Source organism: Haemaphysalis longicornis, unplaced genomic scaffold (genome assembly GCF_048455015.1).
Source record: "Haemaphysalis longicornis isolate Haplotype H1 unplaced genomic scaffold, Haemaphysalis longicornis Haplotype H1 scaffold_1, whole genome shotgun sequence".
NCBI classification, from domain to species: domain Eukaryota; kingdom Metazoa; phylum Arthropoda; class Arachnida; order Ixodida; family Ixodidae; genus Haemaphysalis; species Haemaphysalis longicornis.
In genome coordinates, this window is record NW_027526203.1 from 95,829,159 (window position 1) to 95,853,578 (window position 24,420).

The window sequence follows — 24,420 nt, forward strand, 5'->3', positions numbered from 1 at the left end:
TACAGAGTCGTCATTTGTGTTTTAGCGCTCGTTGTGCAGGCAATGAATTGATAACCCACCCGATTTGGTTATAACTCTGGTTATAAAACATTTCCAATGAGGGCGGCGGCAGTGCGCGTGCGGCATTCAGTTCAAGGAGAAAGATATTTTTGAACGCTTCTTGCAATATAGTCAAATGCGTTCATGCAAGTAAAAACGAAAACAAAACTGGCTGCACGATTCAATCGATAACTTCCAGAAAGAATCAAGTGCCAATCGGAATCCAGAACTACCCGTCACGCCCATAGCGACGGACGATCCCAGCGCCAGATTACTCTATAGCTGTTATTGTAGGAAACCCTATGGATTGGATTACTTGTCCGTATGGTTGATGCATGCTAATGGCGCATAACCTGATGGTCTATACTTCAGGATGTGCCTATTCTTCTCGCTATATATATATATATATATATATATATATATATATATATAAGCAGTCAAAGAAAACTTCTCGAGGAGCCAGAAAAAATACTTGAGAAAATGGTAGACTCACGATTAAAAACAAAAACAGTGGTTTACTGACGTTTCGACTGCGGGACCAGTCTTCATCTTGAGTACTCAAGTCAGTAACCACTGTTTTTGTTTTTAATCGTGCGTCTACCATTTTCTCAAGTATATATATATATATATATATATATATATATATATATATATATATATATATATATATATATATATATATATATATATATATATATATATACAGTAAAAAAGAAGACTAAAGGGTAACGAACGAACATGTATTAACGTTTCGGCTTGGGGCAAGCCTTCCCCAAGCTTGCCCCAAGCCGAAACGTTAAAACATGTTCGTTCGTCACCCTTTAGTCGTCTCTTTTACTGTACATCGTACTTTATTCATACGCTATATATATATATATATACATCTTATAATATTTATATCAGAATAGGAAATCAGGGGCTCGATTTAAAGGAAACAGAATTAAGGGAAGGTAGTTAAGAAAGCCAAGGAAAGCAAAGGGGAAATGTGGTACGTCGTTTTATTATAATTGAAACAGATGCAGTTTTTTTAAGTAAGAAAGTACAGAGAAACATGCCCACAAGAAACGCGATTTAAGTAACAGGTATAAGGGTCATAAAAAATACCCTGCTCCCGTTGACGTAAAAAAAATGCATTAAAGCTGGGCTCTTAGTTGCGTGGCCGAAATGGCATGCTCCGCCTGTTTTCAAATATCCTGGGCTAAAATTCCATTGCAAAAACATTCTTCACCATACGTCGCGGTGTACTCGGAGACTTTCTTCGCAATTTGTTCTTATATTGTGCATTTTTGAATGCTGTTACCTCTCTGTAGTCATTTCTACTTCACAAATGGCTGTGTCGTCAATATAGTTCGTAGGAGGCGTGGAGGGGGCCGAGCACAAGGAGGCAAAATGATTCAACGGGGAATAAAAACAGCGACCAAAAAATATATTTCGTGAAATAAAAGACGGTTTCGGCGCCCAAAAGGGAGTCATGCTCACATTGAATTCGTCAGTACATTAGACCACGTTTTATGTACGCCTAAGAATGTGACGTAGGCAGTGGGAGTAAACTGGAGGCAGATTGCCCTGCTTTCGATTCAATGTTCGCTCCGCGGTCTGTAATGATCAATCATTCAAGATGAAGTCGTGACGTCCGGTTCTTTTCTTTCGCAAGAATGCGTGCCGCGCCCCAGTTTATCTCGTGGCCCGAAATGTCAGAATGTTCAGCCAGAGCGTTTGAAGGGTCTTTTCTGACGTCGTAGACATGTTGTTTTAACTGTTTTTCGAGCTGACGATTTCTCCTATGTAGCTGTACTCGCAATCGCCACAAGGGCGGAGTATACCACTCCTGGGAATTTTTCGTTGTGAATTTGTCTTTCACGTTGACCAGGGCATCCTTCAGCTTGCGAGTAGGCACGTGCGCTGTCTGGAGGCCGTACGTGCGCATGACACGGGAACGGGTCTCGCTTATTCCAGGAACGTACGGAACAGGTGCATGTTTCGGTCTTGAAGGGGCCGAAGGAAGTACCGGGCCGCACAGCTGGCGTTCTACCGACGAAATAAAGGAATGGGGGTAGCCGCAGGCACCGAGGTCCCGACGAACACTGGCAGAGTCAATGACGAGGTCGTTCTGCTCAGTGCAAGATCTCTTGGCCCGTTGCAAGAGGCTGGTTCCTCTTGTGAGAGGCTGGATGCACAGAAGTGAAGTGCAGGTAGCGGCCCGTGTGCGTCGGCTTCCTGTAGATGCAGAAAGAGAGTTTTGGCGCAATCCGCTTCACAAGGACATCTAGGAACGACAGTATGCAGTTGACCACCTCTTCCACCGTGACTCTATGCCACTTTCATGCTATTTAAGTGCGAGGTAAAACGAGTCAAAGCACTTCTTCGTATTACACAAAAGCAGTCGTCAACGTAGCGCACGAATATTTTCGGGGGCGGAGTGAACGTTGGGAGCACCCGGCCCCCGGCTCGATAGATTCCATAGTTAAATTCCCGGCTGTGACTGACGGAGCGAACACTGAATCGAACGCAGGACAATCTGCCTCCAGTTTACTCCCACTGCCTACGTCACATTTTTAGACGTACATAAAACGTGGTCTGATATACTGGCGAATTCATTGTGAACAAGGCTCCCGTGTGGGAGCCGAAACGTCTTTTATTTTACGAAATATATTTTTTGGTTGGTCTTTTTACTCTCCGTTGCATCATGACCCACGCCGACCAGACGGGATTCCGTCCAAACATAGATTTTAAGGAGGCAAAATATGCTTAATTCACTTTTAGTCTCAGACTAATTAGAATTTTTCTACCGACGGCTGCTTTCGCAAGGAGGATTAAGTCCTTTTATCTTTTCTTCTTCGTACTTCTTCCTGTAAAACGAACAGAAGAGTACCGCGCATTTTGTACCCTCAGCGTACCTTCTCAATCATTGTTCACACTGCAAAAAAACCCAAACGTTACCTCCAATAGGATGAATCACGTGAAAAAGATGATTTGTATTCCCAGGGCTGGACATTGGCAATGTCCTCCACGAAACAAAACGGCAAGTTTACAACAGCCCTACAAAACAGCCCTCTTTGGTGAATGAACTGTTTCCGTCGCAGATGTAACACGGACCTCGTCTATGCGGATTCAATCGAGTGAATAATTCTTCCCTTCCGCCTATCGTCATAAAAAAACTGCGAGCACGTGCTGCATGTTCGGAAACCCTCGTACACACATCCTGAGAGTCACGGAAGCAGACTACCCCATGTTTTTTAGATGATAGCCTTTCTTGGGCTACCTAAACGCAAAAAAAGTATCGCCAGTGCGTCTGTCACTCGATTCGCCCGCCAGTCCCAAGGGAAAGAATACTTTAACGCAAACAATACATGGTGTTATATTGGCTGAGGCGTCCTCGAACCGGCCTCCGTCGCGTCGCGTAGTGGTAGCGTGGCGAACGGGCGGCAAGCAGAAGCAGCTGCCTTGGTGTTGACGACAAAAAGCCGAAGGCAAAAGTAAACTGGTTTACTGCATGGCCAGAGATGAACAGTGATGATACAGGAACAACACCCTCCCGCGCGAGCATACAGCTTGATTTGAACAGAGCAACAGCAGGATGCCATCCTATGAATCTAATTAAAACGTTGTCGTGGGAAACGAATATTTATAACCCGACCCCCCAACGGTCAAAAAACTTTGAACACGGCTTCAAAAAGTACAGACACTCACGAACAATCTTTCCCGGGTGAGTGAGAGCCGCCGCCAGCGGCGCAAGTTCAATCTGAGAGAAGGGAGAGGAAATCTGGGCGAGCGGCGTCGCCCGCTGATGCAAGTCTATATGTCTCCGTTAGAACAGTTTGTTTTGTATTTTGCAGCTGCCGCGGCATGAGTCCCTGCGAGCGGGGCCCGCGCGGCGGGCGCTCGTAGTAACATATTCGATGTACGCGGGCTCTGCCGCCAAGCACAGTACAACTTTACCGTCCTACACCAACTTGTAGCATGCGCGCAAAGAGTTGCGGTGCGCTGAACCGTAACAATAGGCATAGCCGTTGCAAATTACTAAAACTACTGGCATGGGTCATACCCGTCCACATTATTTACCGCAAAGTCAACCTCAGGTACGTTTGAGGCAAAATGTCATTAAATAACCTATAGTAACGGCGTTCGTTAATTTGCGAGTACAGGTTGGCTTCGTTTTACGAAAGGAAATGAAAAAAGGGAATTCTTTGAACTTTCGAAGAATGTCAAGCTGCAGGCGTACAAATCCCTTATCCGCTCTAAATTGGAATATGCGTCTGCAATCTGGAACCCACACCAAGCATATCTCATCGACTCACTTGAAGCAGTTCAAAACCGTGCTACTAGGTTCATTCATTCTTCATATGCGTATAATATTAGTGTGTCATCCCTCAAAAAAGAATCTGCTCTTTTAAACCTTGACGTCCGCCGTCGCATTTCCAGCCTCTGCCTGTTTCAGAAAATTTTTCATAGCCCTTTCCGTCATCCCTACATCATTCCACCAGCCCGCATATCTCACCGCACTCGTCATCCACTTCAAGTTGCCCGTCCACGTATTAGAACGACCACTTTTTCTATGTCCTTTTTTTTACGGACTGCATACGACTGGAATGATCTTCCCCACGACGTCGTGGCCATTTCCTGTCCAGCAACATTTTTCGACCAACTGTCTGCACATCTTTCGCAATGAAAACCCCTGTCAATAATAAAAAAAAAAAACTTTATTTGTTAACCCACCCCTTATGTAATACCCCCTCGGGGGTCTTTAAGGAAATAAAGTGAAGTGAAGTGAAGTGAATGTGGAAGCGATGGAGTTGCTGTTTTGGCCTAAAGACATGTAGTTGTTCAATCTATTCTCAACATTTTTCGTGCGATGTTCTACCAATTCATGATATGAATGAACATTACTGCTGGTAACCCTTTTTCTCTCCCACGATTCAGATGACTACGTGAAGGAAACTGTCGAGGAGGCTATGGAATACATCCAGTCAAGGTCTTGCGTCAAGTTCGAGAAACGCAACGGCCAAGAAAACTATATCAACATCGCTTACAGACAGTGAGTGAACCTTTGATGCAAGGAAAATTGCAGGGACATTTTTGGCAGCTGGCCACGTCGAGTACAGAGGATAAAAGAAGGGTTGCGGCTTAGATCAGCTAGCCCTGGATATTCGTACCTTGGCTTAGCCTGGTTAAGTCTTGGTTTCATTTGGTTAACCTTTGATTTAGCTGCAATTATTATACAGTGCGCCCGAAGCCTGCCTTTCTGAGCATGAGGACGCGGATTCGATTCCAGGCCACGCGGATTCGATTCCAGAACGCGGATTCGATTCCAGATTTCGGCGCAGGTTAAGCATCCCAAGGTGGTCAAAATTAATCCGGAGCCGTCCACTGAGGTGCGCGTCATCGCCTGCGTTGCGTCGGCTTGTTAAACCTTACAATCAATCAATAAATCAATTAAACATGCCTTTGTCTACGATTGTGCCCCAACCCATGGTGTTTTCCGAGCCGAACGGTTCACTCTTCGTGCTCTTGGCATTCCGGACTCTCTCCAGTGAAGCAGCTCGCCGGGTGATATCCGTAAGAGGGGAGGGGGGGGGGGGGGGGGGTGTTAGATGCCACTTTCCAACGACTGCTCAAAACCTCCAGCTTCCGCGAAAAGCTCTGAGAAGACGACCCGGCCTCGCCCTTATCCATGACCAAACTCCCATGCACGCGGCGAGTACTGTGGCCAGGCAGAGGAGAGCGCCCGAGCCAAGCCGGCAGCGGCGGCGGTGGATGCTAGCGAACGCGTCCGTCCGCGAAGCTCGTCCCGCCGAGTCACGTGATACGTTTCAAAGGGTATGAGAAGCTGCGCTCAAATGAACGTCGAATTCCCCACGACGGCGAAACCACTCGACCAGATTAGCAAAGCTTCGCTTTAAAAAAAACCGAAAGACTTCTTTGCCTGATTTCGGAGTCATCTTCAATGTAGGAAATTAAATGAGATGGGCCTCCTGCAAACGCAATAGGCACCGGACACTGCAGTTTGCGCGCGACTCTAGCGCCGCCTCTCGCCGCGGCTTAGCAACTTTGGGTCGGTGGATGTCGCGACCAGCCGTTCAGCGCACGTAAAAACACACGCGCTGCATGTGGTTCGACGTTGTGTGGCGGAAGTTTTTTAAGAAACATAGTTATAATTGCAAGTTTCAGGGTCCGAAATGATCAAAAGGCTGCAGGAAAGAATTAGTTGCAGCGCCACTACTGCTGCGCGAAGGACAGCCACAATCGCGAAAGCCAGCCTGCCATTGTTCTGTACAGGTTTCTCGCTCGGGCAGCCCTGGGAGAATAAGCGTCGCAAGAAGCGATTTTAGCAGTAAGAAAATTCAAGGAAGTAAGAAAGTCATGACATTTTTTGTCAGTGGAAGGAGTAAATTTATGAGTACGATTACCGTTTATGCGCAGCGCAGACACGAAGGGCCGTAAAACTAAAACGTTTGCTTTCAGTGTTCATACACATCACGCGCTGCGATGAATCGCATGCCGTCGTAGTAGTTGCATAACACAAGGTATTACCGCTTCCGCCACTATTGTTTTATCAGCAGTAAACTTTTTTTAGCGACATTCACGGCACCGAATGGATACCAAAAGGCGTCACAAGAATATGCATTCACAGCACTTCGCGAGTGATGCCAAAAGCAATGTCAAGCAATACGCATCCCGCGTACTGCCCTACTTTGTTCCCCGAAGTGTACATAGTTCGGCAACGCATTCCAAGCGAGAGCGTGGAAAGCTATCAAAGGCAAGGTTGCATTCACTCGCGCTGACTTCTTTAATGCGTTTTGCGTACTCTGAAAGTTCAGGTTATTATTGTTTAAGCAGAGCATGGGGAGGAGAATTCTTTAATGTGTTTTGCGTACTCTGAAAGTTGAGGTTAGTATGGTTTAAACAGAGTATGGGGAGGAGGAGGAAATAAGTTTTGGACAATTCCGAATGGCCTGAACAAACTGTATCACAATTAGCCGCTAAGACGACTCTAACATTACTCACAAGATAGAAGCCGAAGCGAAACGGAATCTTCATAAAGACAACCGCCGCTCCGCAGCAGATTTCGAACTGTGTGGAACTGCGTTTACTTTGTCAACAGCTAATAACGTGTGGAATGCGTTGTTAATTAGTGATAACACCAACCGAACTGAAGAAGGGCAACCAAAAAAGTAACTGTAGTTTGGTTGCGCGAACAGCGGAAACAATAACACAAACACGCTTCTGTCGTGGAGCGCTGTTGTGTACGCTGGCTACTGACCTGAATTGACGCTGTAAATAACCTTCCCTTGCTGAGAATGGGACTTCGCAATGATGTCTGTCCCGTCAATTTCTGTCACGGTGCACACGCTCGCGGGAACGTACAATCTCTAACTTCGCGCGTACGCGAGGCCGACAGTAGTAGTTCAGCCCCGCAATTGTCCGGAAATCGCACAGAAGCACTTGAGACACGGGGAAACTATTCGCCAGAACAGTTTTCAAGGTCGAGACACCTTTCAAAAACAATCGCAGAATCACAAAAACAAACCGAGAGGTGCCGAATATATGAACGCGCGGCCGCCGTCTGCCTCACGCCGACCCAAAGTTAGCTCAAGCTTCCGCGGGGCGGCGCTGGGTGCACATATTCGTCGCGCCCTCTGAGCAGTGACCGGTGCCTACAGCCGTATTCGCAGACACAAAACAACGCCACCATCTTCACGAACCGTTTGGAGCACGATGGTCAATGCATACCGAAACTCGCATGGGCTAATTTTTTAATTTTCTGTCGAGTAAGTGTTGTGTAAAAAATCATATGTGGTGCCGTTTATTGACACCTGCAAATGGTCACGTCATCAAGTCAGGCAGAGTCCGAGCGGACGTAGGAAACCGGGGCTGAGGTTCGAGCTGTGCGAGGACACACTTCGTCTCCTTCCAAAAGCGCTGCATGTCACATAACATTATCGGAAGATTGTCCACCAACTGCTGTGTTATGACAGGACATAGCCACTGGAAAAGTGTCCATCTTCTAATGTTCAGGTACTTCGCTACAATCACCCCCGGCGAGAAGAGCGAGCAATGGTGACGACGGAACCAGCGGATCATAGTAGGGCTTGAGTCGCTGAACATGCATAGTCTCACGGCCGCGGCGCCGGAGATCCGGTGAGGGCATAACTGGTTCGACGACATAATTCACTGGCGAAGTGCTTTTGATAACACGGTAAGGACCGTGGTATTTCGATGTAAGCTTTGGAGAGAGACCTGGAGTGGGACATGGCACCCAAAGCCAAACAAGGGAGCCGGGAGAGAAATCGCGTGGTGCACTGGACGCGTCATGGCGAGATTTCTGTAGCTGCTGGTGTTCAGAAGTGAATGAACGAGCGAGCTGGCGGCATTCCTCAGCAAACTGCGAAATCTGGGACATCAGTGTGCACGCGGAGCGATCAGGGCGGTATGGAAGTACCGTGTCCAGCGTGCAGGTCGGCTCCCGCTCGTAGAGGAGGAAGAGCGGTGAAAATCCGGTAGTCGACTGCGTCGCGGTATTGTACGCGTACGGTATGAACGGAAGGACCTGATCCCAGTTTGGATGGTCTGATGAAATATACATAGACAGCATTTCTCCCAGAGTGCGATTGAATCGTTCGGTTAGGCCGTTGGTTTGCGGATGGTACGCTGTGGTAGTGCGATGAACGATGTTACACTCGGCCAAGAGCGCTTTGATAACTTCCGATAAAAATACGCGACCTCTGTCGCTCAGCAGCTCTCGGGGCGCTCCGTGTCGAAGGATGAAACGCGGAGGAAGGACGCCACGTCCCGGGCTGTGGCTGCTGAAAGGGCTGCTGTCTCATCGTATCGCGTGAGATGATCTACCGCAACGATAATCCAGCGGTGCTCTCTGGAGGTGCACGGTAGCGGGCCGTAGAGGTCGATGCCCACTCTATCGAAGGGACGGGCAGGGCACGGCAGAGGCTGGAGTTCGCTCGTTGTTGATCGCGGGGGAGACTTACGGCGCTGGCAGTCTGGGCAGGAACGAACATATTTTGTGACGAAGGTGTACATGCCTCGCCAGTAAAAGCGAAGACGAAGTCTTCGCTATGTCTTTAGGACACCTCCGTGGGCACACTGCGCGTCACCGTGGAACGAAGAACATATGTGCACGCGTAAATGGCGAGGGATGACCAGGAGCCTTTTGCGACCTTCGGACAAATAGTTTCGGCGGTAAAGGAGTTGGTCACGGTTACAGAGAAATGGGCAGCTTGGCGGCGGAGACAGCGGGGCGCGGCTGCTGGCGATGGTCGGGACAAAAATTCCACAATGGAAGCGATCCACGCATACTTTCGCTGTTAAGCACCCATGTCGGTGATATCAAGGGGGGGCCAGAGTGCACTCCACAGGAGATAAATCTTCAGCGTCGGCTGGTAGAGGAGACCTAGAAAGGGCATCAGCGTCTGTGTGCTTTCGGCCGGACCGGTATGCCACCGTATGTCATGCTCTTGCAGCCGTAGGGCCCATCGACCGAGGCGGCCAGACGGATTCTTTAGCGACGAGAGCCAACAAACGGCGTGGTAGTCCGTCACCACGTCGAATCGGCGCCCGTAGAGGTACGGGCGAAATTTCGTAATAGCCCAAACGATCGCTAAGCATTCCTTTTCGGCCACGGAGTAGTTGACTTCGGCTTTTGTAAGGGTACGGCTGGCGTAAGCGACGACGTACTCCTCGAATCCGGTCTTGCGTTGTGCGAGTACTGCGCCCAGGCCCACACCGCTGGCGTCGGTATGGATTTCCGTGGGAGCGCTGGGATCAAAATGTCGCAGTACCGGTGGGGAAACAAGAAGGCGGCGCAACATATTGAAGGCGTTCTCGCAGGCGGGTGACCAATCGCCGATCTCGTTGTTACCACAAAGGAGCTTCGTCAAAGGTGGCGAAATTGCGAACAAAGCGCCGGAAGTAAAAGCAAAGTCCTATAAAGCTGCGAAGTTGTTTCATTGTTGTCGGTTCGGGAAATTCCGCCACGGCGCGAAGTTTTGCTGGGTCAGGAAGGACACCATCTTTTCTCACCACGTGGCCTAGAATAGTGAGTTTTCGAGCTGCAAAGCGGCATTTCTTCAAGTTTAACTGCAGGCCGGCTGTGGCAAGGCAGGTTAACACTTGTTCGAGGCGGGTAAGATGCGTCGCAAAATCAGGGGAAAACACGACTATGTCATCTAAGTAACACAAGCATGTTTTCCACTTCAGGCCACGCAATATGTTGTCAGTCATCCTTTCAAAGGTTGCTGGCGCATTGCAAAGCCCGAAGGGCATGACGTTGAATTCGTACAGCCCGTCAGGTGTGACATAGGCTGTTTTGAGACGATCCGCTTGTGCCATAGGGGAGCGAAACCGAGCGGCGACGCGGAGAACAGGAACGGCGGCTTGAAGACTTCAAGGTCGACTAGTCAGCTGAGTACGAAGTGGGGGTTGCGCTAGAAGTAGCGGGAGCGAATAGTGGTGGAAATCCATAGGCTGGGAACTGGTAGGCGTAAATGCAGAGAAGAGAAGAACTCGGCTCCTTGCAAGCAATCGAGGGCGCCATCAATGCGAGGAAGCGGATAGACGTCTTTCCGCGTGATCTTGTTGAGGCACCGGTAGTCCGCGCAGAAGCGAGTTGAGCCATCTTTTTTCGTCACAAGTACTACGGGAGAGGCCCAGGGGCTTGTCCAAGGACGTACAACTTCGCCCTTGAGCATGTCCGCGACGTGCTCATCAATGACTTGGCGCTCAGTGGGCGACACACGGTATGGCCGCTGTCTTAGGGGTGCGTGGGAACCGCAGTCAATATGGTGCGAAACACTGGATGCCCGGCCCAATTCGACGCGTTGGGCATCGAAAGGGTCTCGGAAACGATGTACAAGGGCCAGAAGCTCATCTCGTTGCACAGGAACTAAAGCGTCGTCGAGGGAACGTAAAAAGGCATCAGAGTCACAGTTCATACTAGGCCCAAGCGCGGCGAGGTGCAGTGATGCAGCGTTCTCGGATGCGTCGACGATGAGATGATCGTCAACTGGCTCGACGTTCACTGCGAACCAATGTGGCGGGGCATGACGACGGGTTTGAAACGAGGATTGTACCGAGACCAGAGCGAATTTCAAGGACAGCGAAAGGTAGCGGCAAACATTTCGGGGCGCTGAACAGTGGCGACGGCGTAAAGAAAACGGTGGTGTCCGACAGACAGTCACAAGACACGGAAACAAGCACGTAGGTGCCGGAAGGAATGTCGGTATCATCGGTGGCAATCAATTTGGCGGGACGTTAGGGGATAGCGATGTCGTCAAACGGGAAAAGTTCAACCTCAGCGCGAGCACACCGAATGATAGCGTGATGTCGTGACAAAAAGTCCCAACCGAGGATAATATCGTGCGAACAGGAGGCCAAAACGATGAACTGGATGATATATAGACGTTTTGCTGGATTGTAACTCGGGCGGTGCACGTGGCCAATGGTTTCACGTCTTGAGCATTCGCGGTCCGGAGGGTGAGGCCAGAAAGCGGAGTGGTGACTTTCCTCAAGGAACGACAAAGACCCAAGTATTTAAAATGCGTTACTCGCTCTAACGCATGCCCGTCTAATCGGTAGGAAAACGCCAACACATTTTTTACGTTTTTTGTGACTGTCATGTACGAGGTTTTGCAATAGTTAACTTTCATTTTCAATTTATTGCACCAGTCGCCCAGATTATTCAGTGCAGCGTTTAAAGCGACCTGATCTTTACGATGAGTTATTCTTGAATATATAAGGCAATCGTCTGCGAACAGGCGAAGCTTAATATTAGGTGAAACTGTTTCCGCAATGTCGTTGATGTAGAACAAGGAGAGCACCGGGCCGAGCACGGAGCCCTGGGGCACACCAGAAGTCACACTTAAAGTACGGGATTTCACACCATTAATTTCAACAAATTGTGTCCTGTTAGAAAGGTAGGATTTAAGCCACTCTATCAACTTCTTATTTACGCCGAGGCGTACTAGTGTCTTTATAGGCGGCGCTTGGGGAACCCGATCAAACGCCTTTGACATATCAAGGCAAACTGCATCAATTTGACCCTTTTCATTTAGAGATTGTGCGAAATCATGGGCGCTTTCTACTAGCTGAGTAATAGTTGATAAATTCCGCCGAAAACCATGTTGCAAGGGACCAGAATATTCGAATCCTCAAGGTACTTGTACAGGCATTTTGACACGACATGTTCCAGTATTTTACAGCATATGCGTGTAATTGAGATTGGTCTGTAATTGTCGACGCTGCATTTTGCTCCAGACTTATGAACAGGAACTACCTTGGCAGTTAACCAGTCAATGGGTAATGCATTTCGCTCTAGTGATGCTTTGAAAATAACCGATAGACACTTCGCAAACCACTCTGCGTAACGCTTCAAGAATTCACTCGGTATGCAATCGGGGCCAACAGATTTCTTTTGTATCCATCTCGAGAAGAATCGAGAAAAAAAAAGTTCCTGCGTTTCTGCAGCCGCCCCTTACCATAAGGGCGATTTCCCGTGCAAGCCGGGTGAACTTCCCAAGCGTTGTAGTCCCACACAAGGGCCGAGCGCCAGGCCGGGGAGTCGCTTGTACCTATTTTACTGGTAGGTGCCCGGCACCACCAAGGCACACGAATGCACATGGTGCCTTCCACAGCCACGGTGGACGCTCAACTCGCAACCGCCTGTGGCAGGACATGCCGCCAGACTCTTTCACCCCCGGCAATGGTGCAACGCGGCATGATGGGCGGGGGCCCCGCCAGATGGACAAGGGTCAGGGGCCCCTCGATAGGGTAAAGGCAGCTTTCCAGACGTGGATTCCCCTTTCAAGGGTCCGCACTCGACAAGGGGTACGCCTGTACCCATTAAAGAAACCGGTGGGTGCCCGGCGGCACCAGGGTTCGAACCCAGTAACTACCGCATAAGAGGCGAGTGCTGTACCTCTGAGCCACCGCTGCGGTACCGAACTTCACTTTATTTAGTGCTATATCTCTACCACGTCACTGTGCAAGGGCGACCTGCTGTATTCCTTCAAGAATACTGGCTTTGCACATCCACTGCTACCTGGCGGACTGCCACGTCTCACTTCATTCACTCAGCGGAGAGAGTGAGACAAACGTTTCATTGACTGGTGAGCAGGAGCCTCCACCCATGAGAGGCATCCTTAGCAAAAGATGCCTTGGTGCTGGCCTGCCGTCCTTGCCCGGCCCACCAGTCATCGCTGATCCAAGGGCCCGGAGCTGGTCAGCTTCTATGGCCAAGATTGTCTTTTTATGTCGGTGAGGACTTTGTCAGAAGTGTTGATGAAAACAGTAAATTATCCAGGATCAATGTAAACAAAAACTAATCAAGGGAAATTAATGAACGGTTTAATCAGCGCCATCCGAAATTTCCCTTACATTATTCAAAACATTGGCGTTCTCTTTTTTAAAAACTTGCTGCTAGTACACGAAGTGAGTTTGACGACAAGGCACAGACACTAGGCACAGTCAATGTCGCCATCAACTGATTTGACAACACCGCTTCCTCATCCCGCCTGTCACGACCATGCTTTCAACGTTATCAGACTGGACATGTTGAATAGTTCTACTTAGAGTTATGAATGCCAAAAAAAACAATTGTTTTGCGGCCTTTTGGTTATATTAAGTGCAATGCACTTCTTAAGCGACTCTGAACCTGCGTCCACCGGCGATGTCCGCGCACGTGGAGATGGGCGCGCGCAGCCTGGCCGCTGACATGGCACATATCCACGTGGGGGATTGGCCAGGAATCTCCTCGTCTTCCTTGGCAACGGGGGGAGATGGGCGCGCGCTGCCTGGCCGCTGACATGGCACATACCCACGTGTGGTATTGGCCAGGAATCGGGCGTGAGAAGGGCTAATGCACCCGCTTAAAGGAGTACTGACACGAAATTTCAAAGCTGAGATCAGCTCTAGCAGTCAAGTACAACGACAACACAAATAGGTGTCTGTGAATAAATGCATCTTTCTTTCTTTGCAGTTGTGTGTGTGTGTGTGATCTCTCTTTCGCGAACATTACCGAACCGCGCAAATTCAACTCGTGCATTCGCACTTTCACATTCTTCCCCTCGGGGAAATGCGGGGAATTTTTTGGTTTATAAAATTTGCTGCCAGTTATTTAACAAGAAATACTCTATGAAACAATTTATACCCTATTTAGACGAGCGAGATTCGCAAGAAACATCTGCAGTAGCACAGGTAAGATGTTTTCAGGGCTTTCAAGCCTTAACCTCCGTGCGTCGGGCCGAGTGCAGTCATATGGATGGATTCGGTGACTTACGGAAAACTTTTTGCCCTGGCCATGCATAAATTACAATATTTGAGAAAAGAGCAGGAAAACTCGGAATTAACTCACAAACACCAAGAAACAATACAGTCAGAGTTGCGAGGTTGTGCCCTTGCACAAAAATTGCGAGACCGGAAAAAAAGCAGAGAACTTGCGTATGTGCGAAACGAGTTGGACGGCCACGCCCCACGTGGCTCGCAGTGTTTGACCACCCAGCCACCCTTGCTTTCGAAGCCTGATGTGGCGGTTACAGGGATCGGGAATGTTGTACACCTACAGGTGCACGACGGGACGTCTCCACTTCGGAGACCAAACGACCACGGTCTCTCCTCTAGGACATCCCTCGCTCGTATTGATTAGATAACTGTTCTAGTAACGCGCATTCCGCGTACTGATTCGTGGGCTCTGTCCTTGTGTGTTTCAGGTTAGTCATAAAAGTCTCCACCCTGTGGTGAAGCCGAGCCGGAGGCTTCTTCTGTGACTTGACTACGTTAAAATATCATGCCCCGTACTGCTCTACCTCACTTTTTCTGTCGTACATGTGGATCTGCAATGCAGGGGCCGTTGTGCATCGAATGTGGGTATGCAAGGCGGAGAGCAGACAATAGCGCTTGACCCCAGCCTCTGCCCCGACCTAGGCCAGCTGCTGCACGAGCTTCTGCACGCCCTGGGCTTCTTCCACGAGCACAGCCGCTTTGACCGAGACAAGTATGTCACCGTGCATTGGGACAACATCGATCCCAGTGAGTATTCTTATACAATCGGCCAGTCCATATATTTAATTCTAACATGTCCAAACATTTTACACGTTGTTGACCTGTTTAAATAAAACTTATGTACCTCGGTACATAATACATCGGTAGGCAATACATCGAAAGGCATGAAAAGACATGAAGCGGGCTGTGCAGCGTTTCTAGCTTGATTTCTAACTTGGTTTTAAATGTTTCTAAAAAATTACGAAATTTTGTGGTGACCGTCAACTTCTAAGAACTTGTAGCTCGACCAGCGCAGATATGTACGTCCCAGCTTATTCGCGCTAGGCGCACTTCTTTGCAATCTTGCAGGAAAGAAATGCTGAATTCAGAATAACGGTATAGAAATACAAAACAATTCTATATGAGGTTATCATCTCCGTTATCATCATCAGCCTATTGACGTGCACTGCGAGACTAATGCCTATGCCATGGACTTTCTACAGTATAATCCTGCGCCATTCGAATACATTTTAACCTCTCCTTGACACCTGGATTTCTATTGAAACAGAAATATGGCAGTGTTACCTCAGCATCAAATTAAGTGAGGAAAACAACTTCCATAATACATTGAAAATAGAAATGTGTCAGAGTATGCATAGCTGCTTTACGACACCTATATAGACTATGCTGTATTACCACTAAAGCTCAAGACACATGAGCGTAAACAACACGATAATCGCATGCCACTGGTCGTGACGAGTGTCGCACAGAACCAGTTTTGGCGTCGTACACTCGTCGGAAGAGGCCGACGACGTACCACTTGCAAGCCAGGTAATAAGCGCGAGACACATGGACAACTAGAGCATGCGATTGGAATGCGGCTGATTGTTACGACTGATCGTTAGGACCGGGTTTGGCGTCGTTCGCTCGTCTGTGGAGGCTCACGACGTGCGACTGGCTAGCCAGATGCATAGCTCGGAAAACATGGCCGCCATTCATTCACACTTACCCAAAACTATATAGTTTTTTTCATGGACTCACTCACATGCCGTCTCATCGCTCGCCCTCACAACTCGCACCCACTCCCACTCACGCTCACCACTCACCGTGTCCACTCACACTTACTCGCGCTCACGTTCACCGCTCGCCATCTCTACTCGCACGTATACGCTCACCACTTTCCCCCACCACTCTTCCTCACCACTCGTACTCACTCGGACTCACCACTCGCCCTCACTCTCTCACCCTCATGCTGACCCTCGCCGTCGCCACTCGCACTCACCTGCGCTAGCGATCACCACTTGTCACCCGTCGCACGCGTGTGTGCGCAGCATACCCTCCATGGTCGTGAAACGGAATAGTATCAGAGTATTACGACGTCAGAAGTCAATCCAAAACGTATTCCTAAATCAACAACCCAACCAGGGAGTTAATGACACTCCCCGCGGATCGCCCCGCAAATCAGGCGAGTAGCGCGAGTGCACTCGTGAGTGGTGAGCGGGAATCACGGCGAGTGGCACTCGTACTCCTGAGTGGTGAGTGGGAGTTCTCGCGAGTGGCTCTCGCACTCGCGAGTGGGGAGTGGGGCTCACCGCTAGAGGCACTCGCACTCGCGAGTGGTGAGCGGGGCTCAGTGCGAGTGGGGCTCGCACTCACTCGCACTCACATTCGCCAGTCCAAAACAATGGCGAAGCTCACTCATCCCTCACTCGGGATTGGTGAGTGGGGATGTGTGAGTGCACTCGTGAGTGAGCCTGGCGACCTATGGCCTGATGCAATCATACGGTCGTTGCGATCACAGTGCCGCCGCGGCCAAGGACAATCAAAAGGTGCCGTCGTAACGACGTCACTAGGAAAGTTTCTTTCAAAGCCTCGAGAAGGCGCCCGTAGCACTTCGGAGTATTTTCAAGGGGGCATCGCGGGACGCGCTCTCCGCCGGCAATACGGACACCTGGTAACTTGGTAGACACATGTTTCCAGCTCTACCGAGCGCATGGACGAGCGGAATCTTCGCTCGTATAAGATCATATAACATCGAATGTGGGGCGTAGTAGCACAATTCATTTTTACTTCAAGTTGATAAATGTTTTCTTTTCCTGCCCGGATTTGGCTTGTACGCATCTAAATCGTCCGGAGTGCACCTACGCAGATGGTCGGACCTACATGGTCGGACGACACGTCGCACGCACACGTCCGACCATGTGTCTCAAATTCACGCGTACGGCTAGTCGGGGCCTCCGTCGTAGCGACCAGTCGCATGCCAATCACATGCTGTATTCGTGGATGTGTCGCGAGTTTTATTCTCGCTATCATCATACGACTGTCGTGCCGCAGCAGCCAATGAAAGCACGATGGGATGGTAAGGGCAGGGTTAGTAATTGCACCAGCTGGAACAGACTGCAATTTGGGATCCGATGAAATATTCGTAGGAGATAAAGGGCTGAGAGGAAGAACAACTGCAGCATCATCGCGGGGAACGAAAGCAATAGTGGCGTTTTGAGGTACCAAGATGGTCTCGGTTGTCATATTGACTGCGGCGCGAAAGGCGGACCCGTTTGAAAAACGGACAAGGCAAGGGGGTATTAGCAGTCCTTTAACGAAAAAATTTCCGGTTGGTGCAATTAACACACCGCCGTCAACAATGTTGTCTCAAGCCGCGCAGATTACGGTTTTTTAAACAAAGCTGTTGGGCAAGTTGGTGCATTATGTTTGAAAAATAGAGAGCGACTTGGACAACGGCAGTAAAAAAGGACGACGGGACAAGCGCTTCTCCCGTCGTCCGTCTGTACTGTCTTTGTCCAAGTCGCGCTCTATTTTTCAAACACATTACGTTTTCTTCGCCTGGAGACAGGGTAAAGTCGGAAGTAGTGGTCAAGCGTAGCTCTGGCTCGTCAGTGACACCAGCAACGTCCATTTCGGTGAGTCATCGGCTTTCCACAGGAGATGACAGAACATGCGGATCGCACAAAGTCCCATCCTAAAATGGTTTGGTGACGGCATTGAGAAAGTATCGCAAACTGAATGTGATGGCGAATACTGCTGATGAGCCCACGCGCTGTACAATGTCCTGAGGGTTGAAGCAGAGCCGCGTTTGCATGACGTAAACTGGACCACAGTAAGGAGCCTAGTCTAGTCTAGTCTAGAGTCTAGTCTAGTCTAGTCTTATCTAGTCTAGTCTAGTCTAGTCTAGTCTAGTCTACTTTGTGCAGTCTAGAGCACAAACTTTCATTAATTATAAATATCCCGGCGCCAGTGTCCACAAGTGCTTTAACGATAATTCCTACAACTGTAACAGTCAACGTATTCCATGGCCGGTAAGGGGGACTTGCATTGTTCTTTTGTAACGCAGGTTCACCCCCAGAAACTGCGGCATTTAGGTTTCCACACCGTTCTCACCAACGTGGGAGGATGGGCGGAAGGGTGGTGTATAGCCAGGGTTGGGTGAAGGAGAGCGACGTCTAGCCTGGCGCGAGTCTTAAGGGAAGTTGCATCACGAGCAGGCAAACATTGGCGCGCAGGAGGCGAGCAGACGCGCTGACGAGGGGAGTAGCGTGTCGCGTTCGTATGGTGCGCAACCTCGGCGCTCGTCCAGCTGGCATCGTCGACAAAAACGAGAAATGTGCCCTCGTATGCCACAATGGTAGCATACTGCCCGGTCACTCGTTGGCCGGGTTTCTTGCCACGCTGTAAAGAATGGCGGTGAAGGCACAGGTGCAGAAATAGCGGTAAAGTGGCTGTGATCAGCCGGAGGAGCGATTGGCTCAGTAGGCAGGGTTGGTCTCGCAACAGCTTGAGAGTAGGACAAGGGCGTCTAGCAGAACAGGATGGACGGGCAGTTCAACGGTGGTCATACACGTCAGCTCCTGCTTTATCAGTCGCGCAGGCCATGGGTGTGGACGTGCAGTCAGGATGCGTCACGCTGCTGTCGCTCCTCACGGATGATAGCCCGAATCAAAGTACGAAGCTCTGAATCCGAAAAGGAGGGGGTAGGCAAACAATTTTGTTGAATGCGATTGGACTGCGGGTGGTCCATGCGCGGACAGATCGGGGGCACGTGAAAAGTCGTCGTAAGAATCTGTACCACCAGAGCATTAACGGCGCAAGAGGAGATCCCGTTCATGACGTGATGTACTTTGACGGTTTCCGACATGCCCTTGTCACCTCGTCGGCAAAGCGCGATGACATCTTCGATGTACGAAGAGTAGGTCTCGTACTGATGCTGCACCTTGGCCGCGAATTTCTTGTTGGCTCCATGCGACCGAGTCGACGACGTGCGGAAAACTTTACGCAGCTCGTCTACAAAAGTGGTCCAATCAAGGATTATCTCCCTCGTTGTTCAGAAACCAGGTCTTCGCCACTTCAGTTAGGGAAAACGTGACATTCTTCCGCTTCCATGTATCGTCCCATAGGTTGAAAGCGCGCACCCGGTACAACTGATCCAGCCAATCTTCAACATCGTCACCCCGGAGGCCAGAGAAAAACGGAGGATCGCTCTGACAGGTGGTGATTGTGATGGCAGGCTGGACAGGGGCCGCAGCGTTGCTGTCCGAGTGTCTGCTCTCGTGCTGCATAGAGCTGGTGGGCAATAGTAACCGCCGACCTGATCAGACCTCCAGTGGTGCGGCCCCGAGAGGTAGACAACGGGATCAAAGACACCCTCCACCACTTGAGAGAGTCGACGGGAACGCTTGAGGTCCGCTTTATTTGCGAGCGCCGGGCACGGCCACAAAAGTACAGCGACCGTTCCAGCAGCGGAGATGATGATCACCCATCGAGAAGGAAGATAAAATAAGATGATGATGAATGCACGCAATGTAGGAACGACAGCGGACTAGAAACGGGATATATATATATATATATATATATATATATATATATATATATATATATATATATATATATCCTCGGGAGGCCCGACTAAGAAACTGCCGCGTGTAGTTGAAGAAAAGGTGTATATAAGCCCATTGGACCCAGGAAATCACAACAAAAAAGTTTTATTGACGAAACATTTGGCGTTGGCCTATCCTGGCATGTGCAATATATTGCACACCGGGATTCAGTGCACGAAAAAAACACAAAATCACATATTGCACAGAAAAGAACAGTTCTCAAGCTTGAAATTCTAGCTATGAAACTGCTTGAAGCAGTTTCTTGAGGAAGTTAAACAAAGAAACACGTCGCAGCGAGTGCACCGAAACTTCGTGCGTTGAGAGCATCCGGGACTTCGGCACCTTGATGGTGACCTTTGTTCAGTAAGCTCGGGCATGTGTCTGGCGCCGGCTGTCCGGAAAGAGACAGGAGGCAATGGTGCTGTCGTGGTCGCAGATCGTTTGGGTGGCGGTTCTTTGTCGCTTTCACAAACGCCCGGTTCCCCTCTCAGCAAATGGTGAGCAAGCAGCAGTTTGAAATCCAGTAGTTTGAGTCGATTTTTGTTTGCGACTTGCAGCAGTTCACAGTCTTCTTTGTACTGCAGCCATGCGTTGACCGCAGCGACGTCTGCAAGAAAGCAGAGAGTGCGCAGAGTCCAGCGCTTTGTCCTGGCCTTGCTGGGGTACAGACTGACCATCCTATCACAGAGGTCAACGCCTCCCATGTTATTGTTGTATGCTTCGACTACAGCAGGTCGACACACGTCTTTGTAAATCTTTTCTTTCTTACACCATCTCTTACATTTCCCCACTGGCTCCTCCCCAACGTGCGAGGAGGCAAACGTAATGGGCTTATTGTCAATCCACTTGATTAGGCAAATGCCATCGGCTTCATTGACCGCTTGGCAAAACGAACCGCGGCCTCTCTTTACAAGTGTCTTGTCTTCGGGAAGCTTCGCATCCTTTGGTATCCGGTTCTTCATTATCGTGCCCGTTGCCCGGAGGTTGTCCTTCGCTAGACGCTTGAGCAGCGGTGCAGTGGTGAAAAAGCGGTCAAAATACAACGCACTGCATGCTGGCATGGACTGCGACAACCGCAAAACTGCTAGGGCACCCACACCCTGGTCGGATGTGTTGGCCGCCAGCGAAGACTTGCCCTGGTAAATCTCAAAATCCAGTACCATACCGCTAGGGCTGGCGAGAACAAAATTCTTCAGCCCTGTAGGGTGTGGCTTACCGGCGACGTACTGCTTCAGTGTCGTTTTCCCAGTGAACGGAATTATCTGCTCACCGATGCTCGCTGATGGGCTTCTTGGCAGCTTCAGGCAAGCCGACCTAATCATCTCGATGAAAGGTCTCAACTTCCACAGACGGTCGGTTTTCTTCTCATCGTCAGTGACGTCCAGGTCATTCACAACTTTTATGTTGCTTCGCAACAAAAAGAAGCGGTCACGGGTTAACACATCTGCAATTGCTGTAACGCGTGTCTGCCTTGCCCAGTAGAGACGGATTTGCGGATAGCCTAAGCAACTCATCATGAACGTTGCGCCGAAGAAATTCTTGATCTCTACAGCGCTGGTACTTAACGCCATCCCCTTTCTCTGGTGGTAGGTGACATCCGTCATTTCATGAATTTTTTCGTACATTTAATCGGAAATATACTGTTTAACATAGTCACAAGGTGTCCAATTTGCGCGAGAATCTGGTTCACTATCCGGTGTGTGAGGCACGGCCGGAAGGGATGGCAAAAACTCCGTGCCTTGTTTCCAGGGGATTGGTCTTCCCGCGCTTGTGGATGGCGCACATTCGCGATCTTCGTCATCCGACTCTTCTAGAAGAAAAGATAAAAATATGCAGCGCCGTGTTCTACTCTTTCAAGGCTTGTATAACGCAACCCACCTGAAGAGGAAGCATCTGGGAGGGGTGTCTGTAGAACAGTCGTGTCCTCTTCGTCTTCTGACAAGTCGAGATCCGATGTATCCTGAGAAGCAATGGCTTCCAAAATCGCCTCGGCAGTTTTCAGCCGCAGCCCTAGCACAGTCCAGAAAATCCGAATTGAAAACATTGTATTATAAACCGAAAAAAGCTTATTTGCTAGAGATAAACGTCAATTTACTGCCCGGTCATCGTAACAGTACATACGGCGCACACACTCGAAAATACCTAATACAATGTACCTCGATCCCAGTGTGCAATAAAATGTACACAAAAGAATTCAGCGCGACAACAAACAAAATACACGTTTGTGCGAAATAAAATTGAGTTCTAGATGATCCCTACACATTCAAGAATCCATTCAACACAAATTTCAAACCATTCCGTAAAGCGGTAAGATAATAAGAGCATCTTACTTGGCCGGGCCGAGTAGAACGACTTCACGGGGACGGAGGCCATCGTCAAAATGGCGCGCAAAAAGAACCGTGCAGTCGACTTCTCCCACTCCGCGCTAGATGGCAGCCCATGTCTGTGCAATTCTTTGCACAGGCGGTCTTTGCTTCTACAGTTGTTGGAAAACCGCTACGGCGCTGAGAACGAGTGTGCAATATATTGTGTTGTGGTCTCACGAGGATATATATATATATATATATATACACACACAACTTAGAAGTACGCTCTTCGGAGACTTTATTTCCAACGTTTCGTCCTGAGAGAGGTCTTTCTGTCTCAGGTCGAAGCGTTGGAAATAAAGTCTCCGAAGAGCGTACTCCTACTTTGTGCGTATTCCTGCAGCAACTAAGGACTCCACTTCACGACTATATATATATATATATATATACTTGAGAAAATGGTAGACGCACAATTAAAAACAAAAACAGTGGTTTACTGACCTTGCGACTGCGGGACCAGGTAGACGCACGATTAAAAACAAAAACAGTGGTTTACTGACGTTGCGACTGCGGGACCAGTCTTCATCTCAAGATGAAGACTGGTCCCGCAGTCGCGAGGTCAGTAAACCACTGTTTTTGTTTTTAATTGTGCGTCTACCATTTTCTCAAGTATTTTTTCTGGCTCCTCGAGAAGTTTTCTTTTACTGCCTGTATATATATATATATATATATATATATATATATATATATATATATATATATATATATATATATATATCCTGAGGAAAGCAAGTTCTCTTTGCTGAAACGTAGGCCACAATCGTGCTTTTACTTTGTTCGAAGTTTTTCTTCTCTTATATATATATATATATATATATATATATATATATATATATATATATATATATATATATATATATATATATATATATTCAAAAACGTGGGTGCGACCACTTGGAAAACACTAACAAAGACTTTATTTCGACAGTTTCGACCAGTGGTGTGGTCTGCTTCAGGGAAAATTACAAGTGACTGAATATGCTCTACGATACACACTTCACGAGAGAGGGGAATTTTGCCCTCTACCTCTCTTTCTTGCCAGAAAAGAAACCAAATAAATGAAAGCAAACATGTACAATGATCTCAGCGGCACATATACACGTCTCTCCCCAGGCGAGCGGCGACAGAAAGCAAGGAGAGGGGAAAAGGAAAACAGGAGAAAAAAGGAGTATAAAGAAGGAGGCAATTAGAAATAGAGAAAGAGGGGAGAAAAGGAGAGGCAGAAGGAAGGGGGGTTCTCAGAAGCAGACACCGACGAATACGAAGGTCGAACAGCGGAAACTTGAAAGGTAGAGTGAGGGACCGCTCAGCGGCTCAGAATGACGTGACGTGCCGTATTCCGCGTACTGTAGAGAGAGAGAGAGAAAAAAAAGGGAAGAAAAACCCCTAGGAGTGAATTATGTTTGAAGAACGTTGTTGCAAATGTAGATAGGCGCCACATGGCCCCCAGTAGCTCACGAATGCCAATACAGGGTCTAAACACACATAGCGATAGGAGCGGAGGAAACATGAGTACGGAGGCTGCGGCGTCGGGCAAGGTCCGCACACTCAACATGGTCCAAAGTCGTGTTGTAATCGATAGCCCGAGTCGGCGCGGCGCGCCACGGAGATTTATTGGTGCAGAAGCGCTAGCGGAGCGCCGAAACGTCGCCGGAGGAGTCATTCCCGTGCGTAAACGCACCCCCCTAGCCCCCCCCTCCCCCCCGTTTTCCCGAAACTCGTAACCGTGTGGTCGCCAGGAGCGTGTTCTCTATTTTGTTAAAAATGGCAAAACGATAATGAGGAGAAAAGTAGGTCTGAACCGCAGATTTATTGCTAACAGCACTCGTTTGGCTCCCTCACTGCGCGCCCCCCGCCCCCTCCCCCCCAAAAATAATAATAATAATAAAAAAAAAGTTCACGTAAGGTCTCGTAGGCAGCCCAATCTCCCTGCGCTCTCGTGTATACCCTCAGTAAGCGTCCGAAATTTATGTATAAAGAACGATTCTCTCTGTTCCCGCTCGTAAGTGTTGCGGAAGCCGGACTGAATTAACACTACATGTATTTTAAATGCAGAGCATTTCAGTAACTCACGATGTCACCCGCGTTGGCGTCCGTAGTCCGCGTCCGCATCGCTCCCCCTACACTATATAAAAAAC

The 24,420-nt window shown here is 49.0% G+C and overlaps 1 protein-coding gene across 2 annotated transcripts in view; it reads left to right on the plus strand.

Annotated features, from left to right (window-relative positions):
• Positions 1 to 24,420, plus strand: part of LOC144178220 (astacin-like) — a 114,681-nt gene that overhangs the window by 64,302 nt on the left and 25,959 nt on the right. For both annotated transcript variants that reach the window (XM_077705908.1, XM_077705917.1), the window contains exons 4-5: positions 4,960 to 5,074; positions 14,891 to 15,075. In XM_077705908.1, coding sequence (XP_077562034.1) covers positions 4,960 to 5,074; positions 14,891 to 15,075 — 300 coding nt within the window. The remainder of the gene's footprint in view (positions 1 to 4,959; positions 5,075 to 14,890; positions 15,076 to 24,420) is intronic.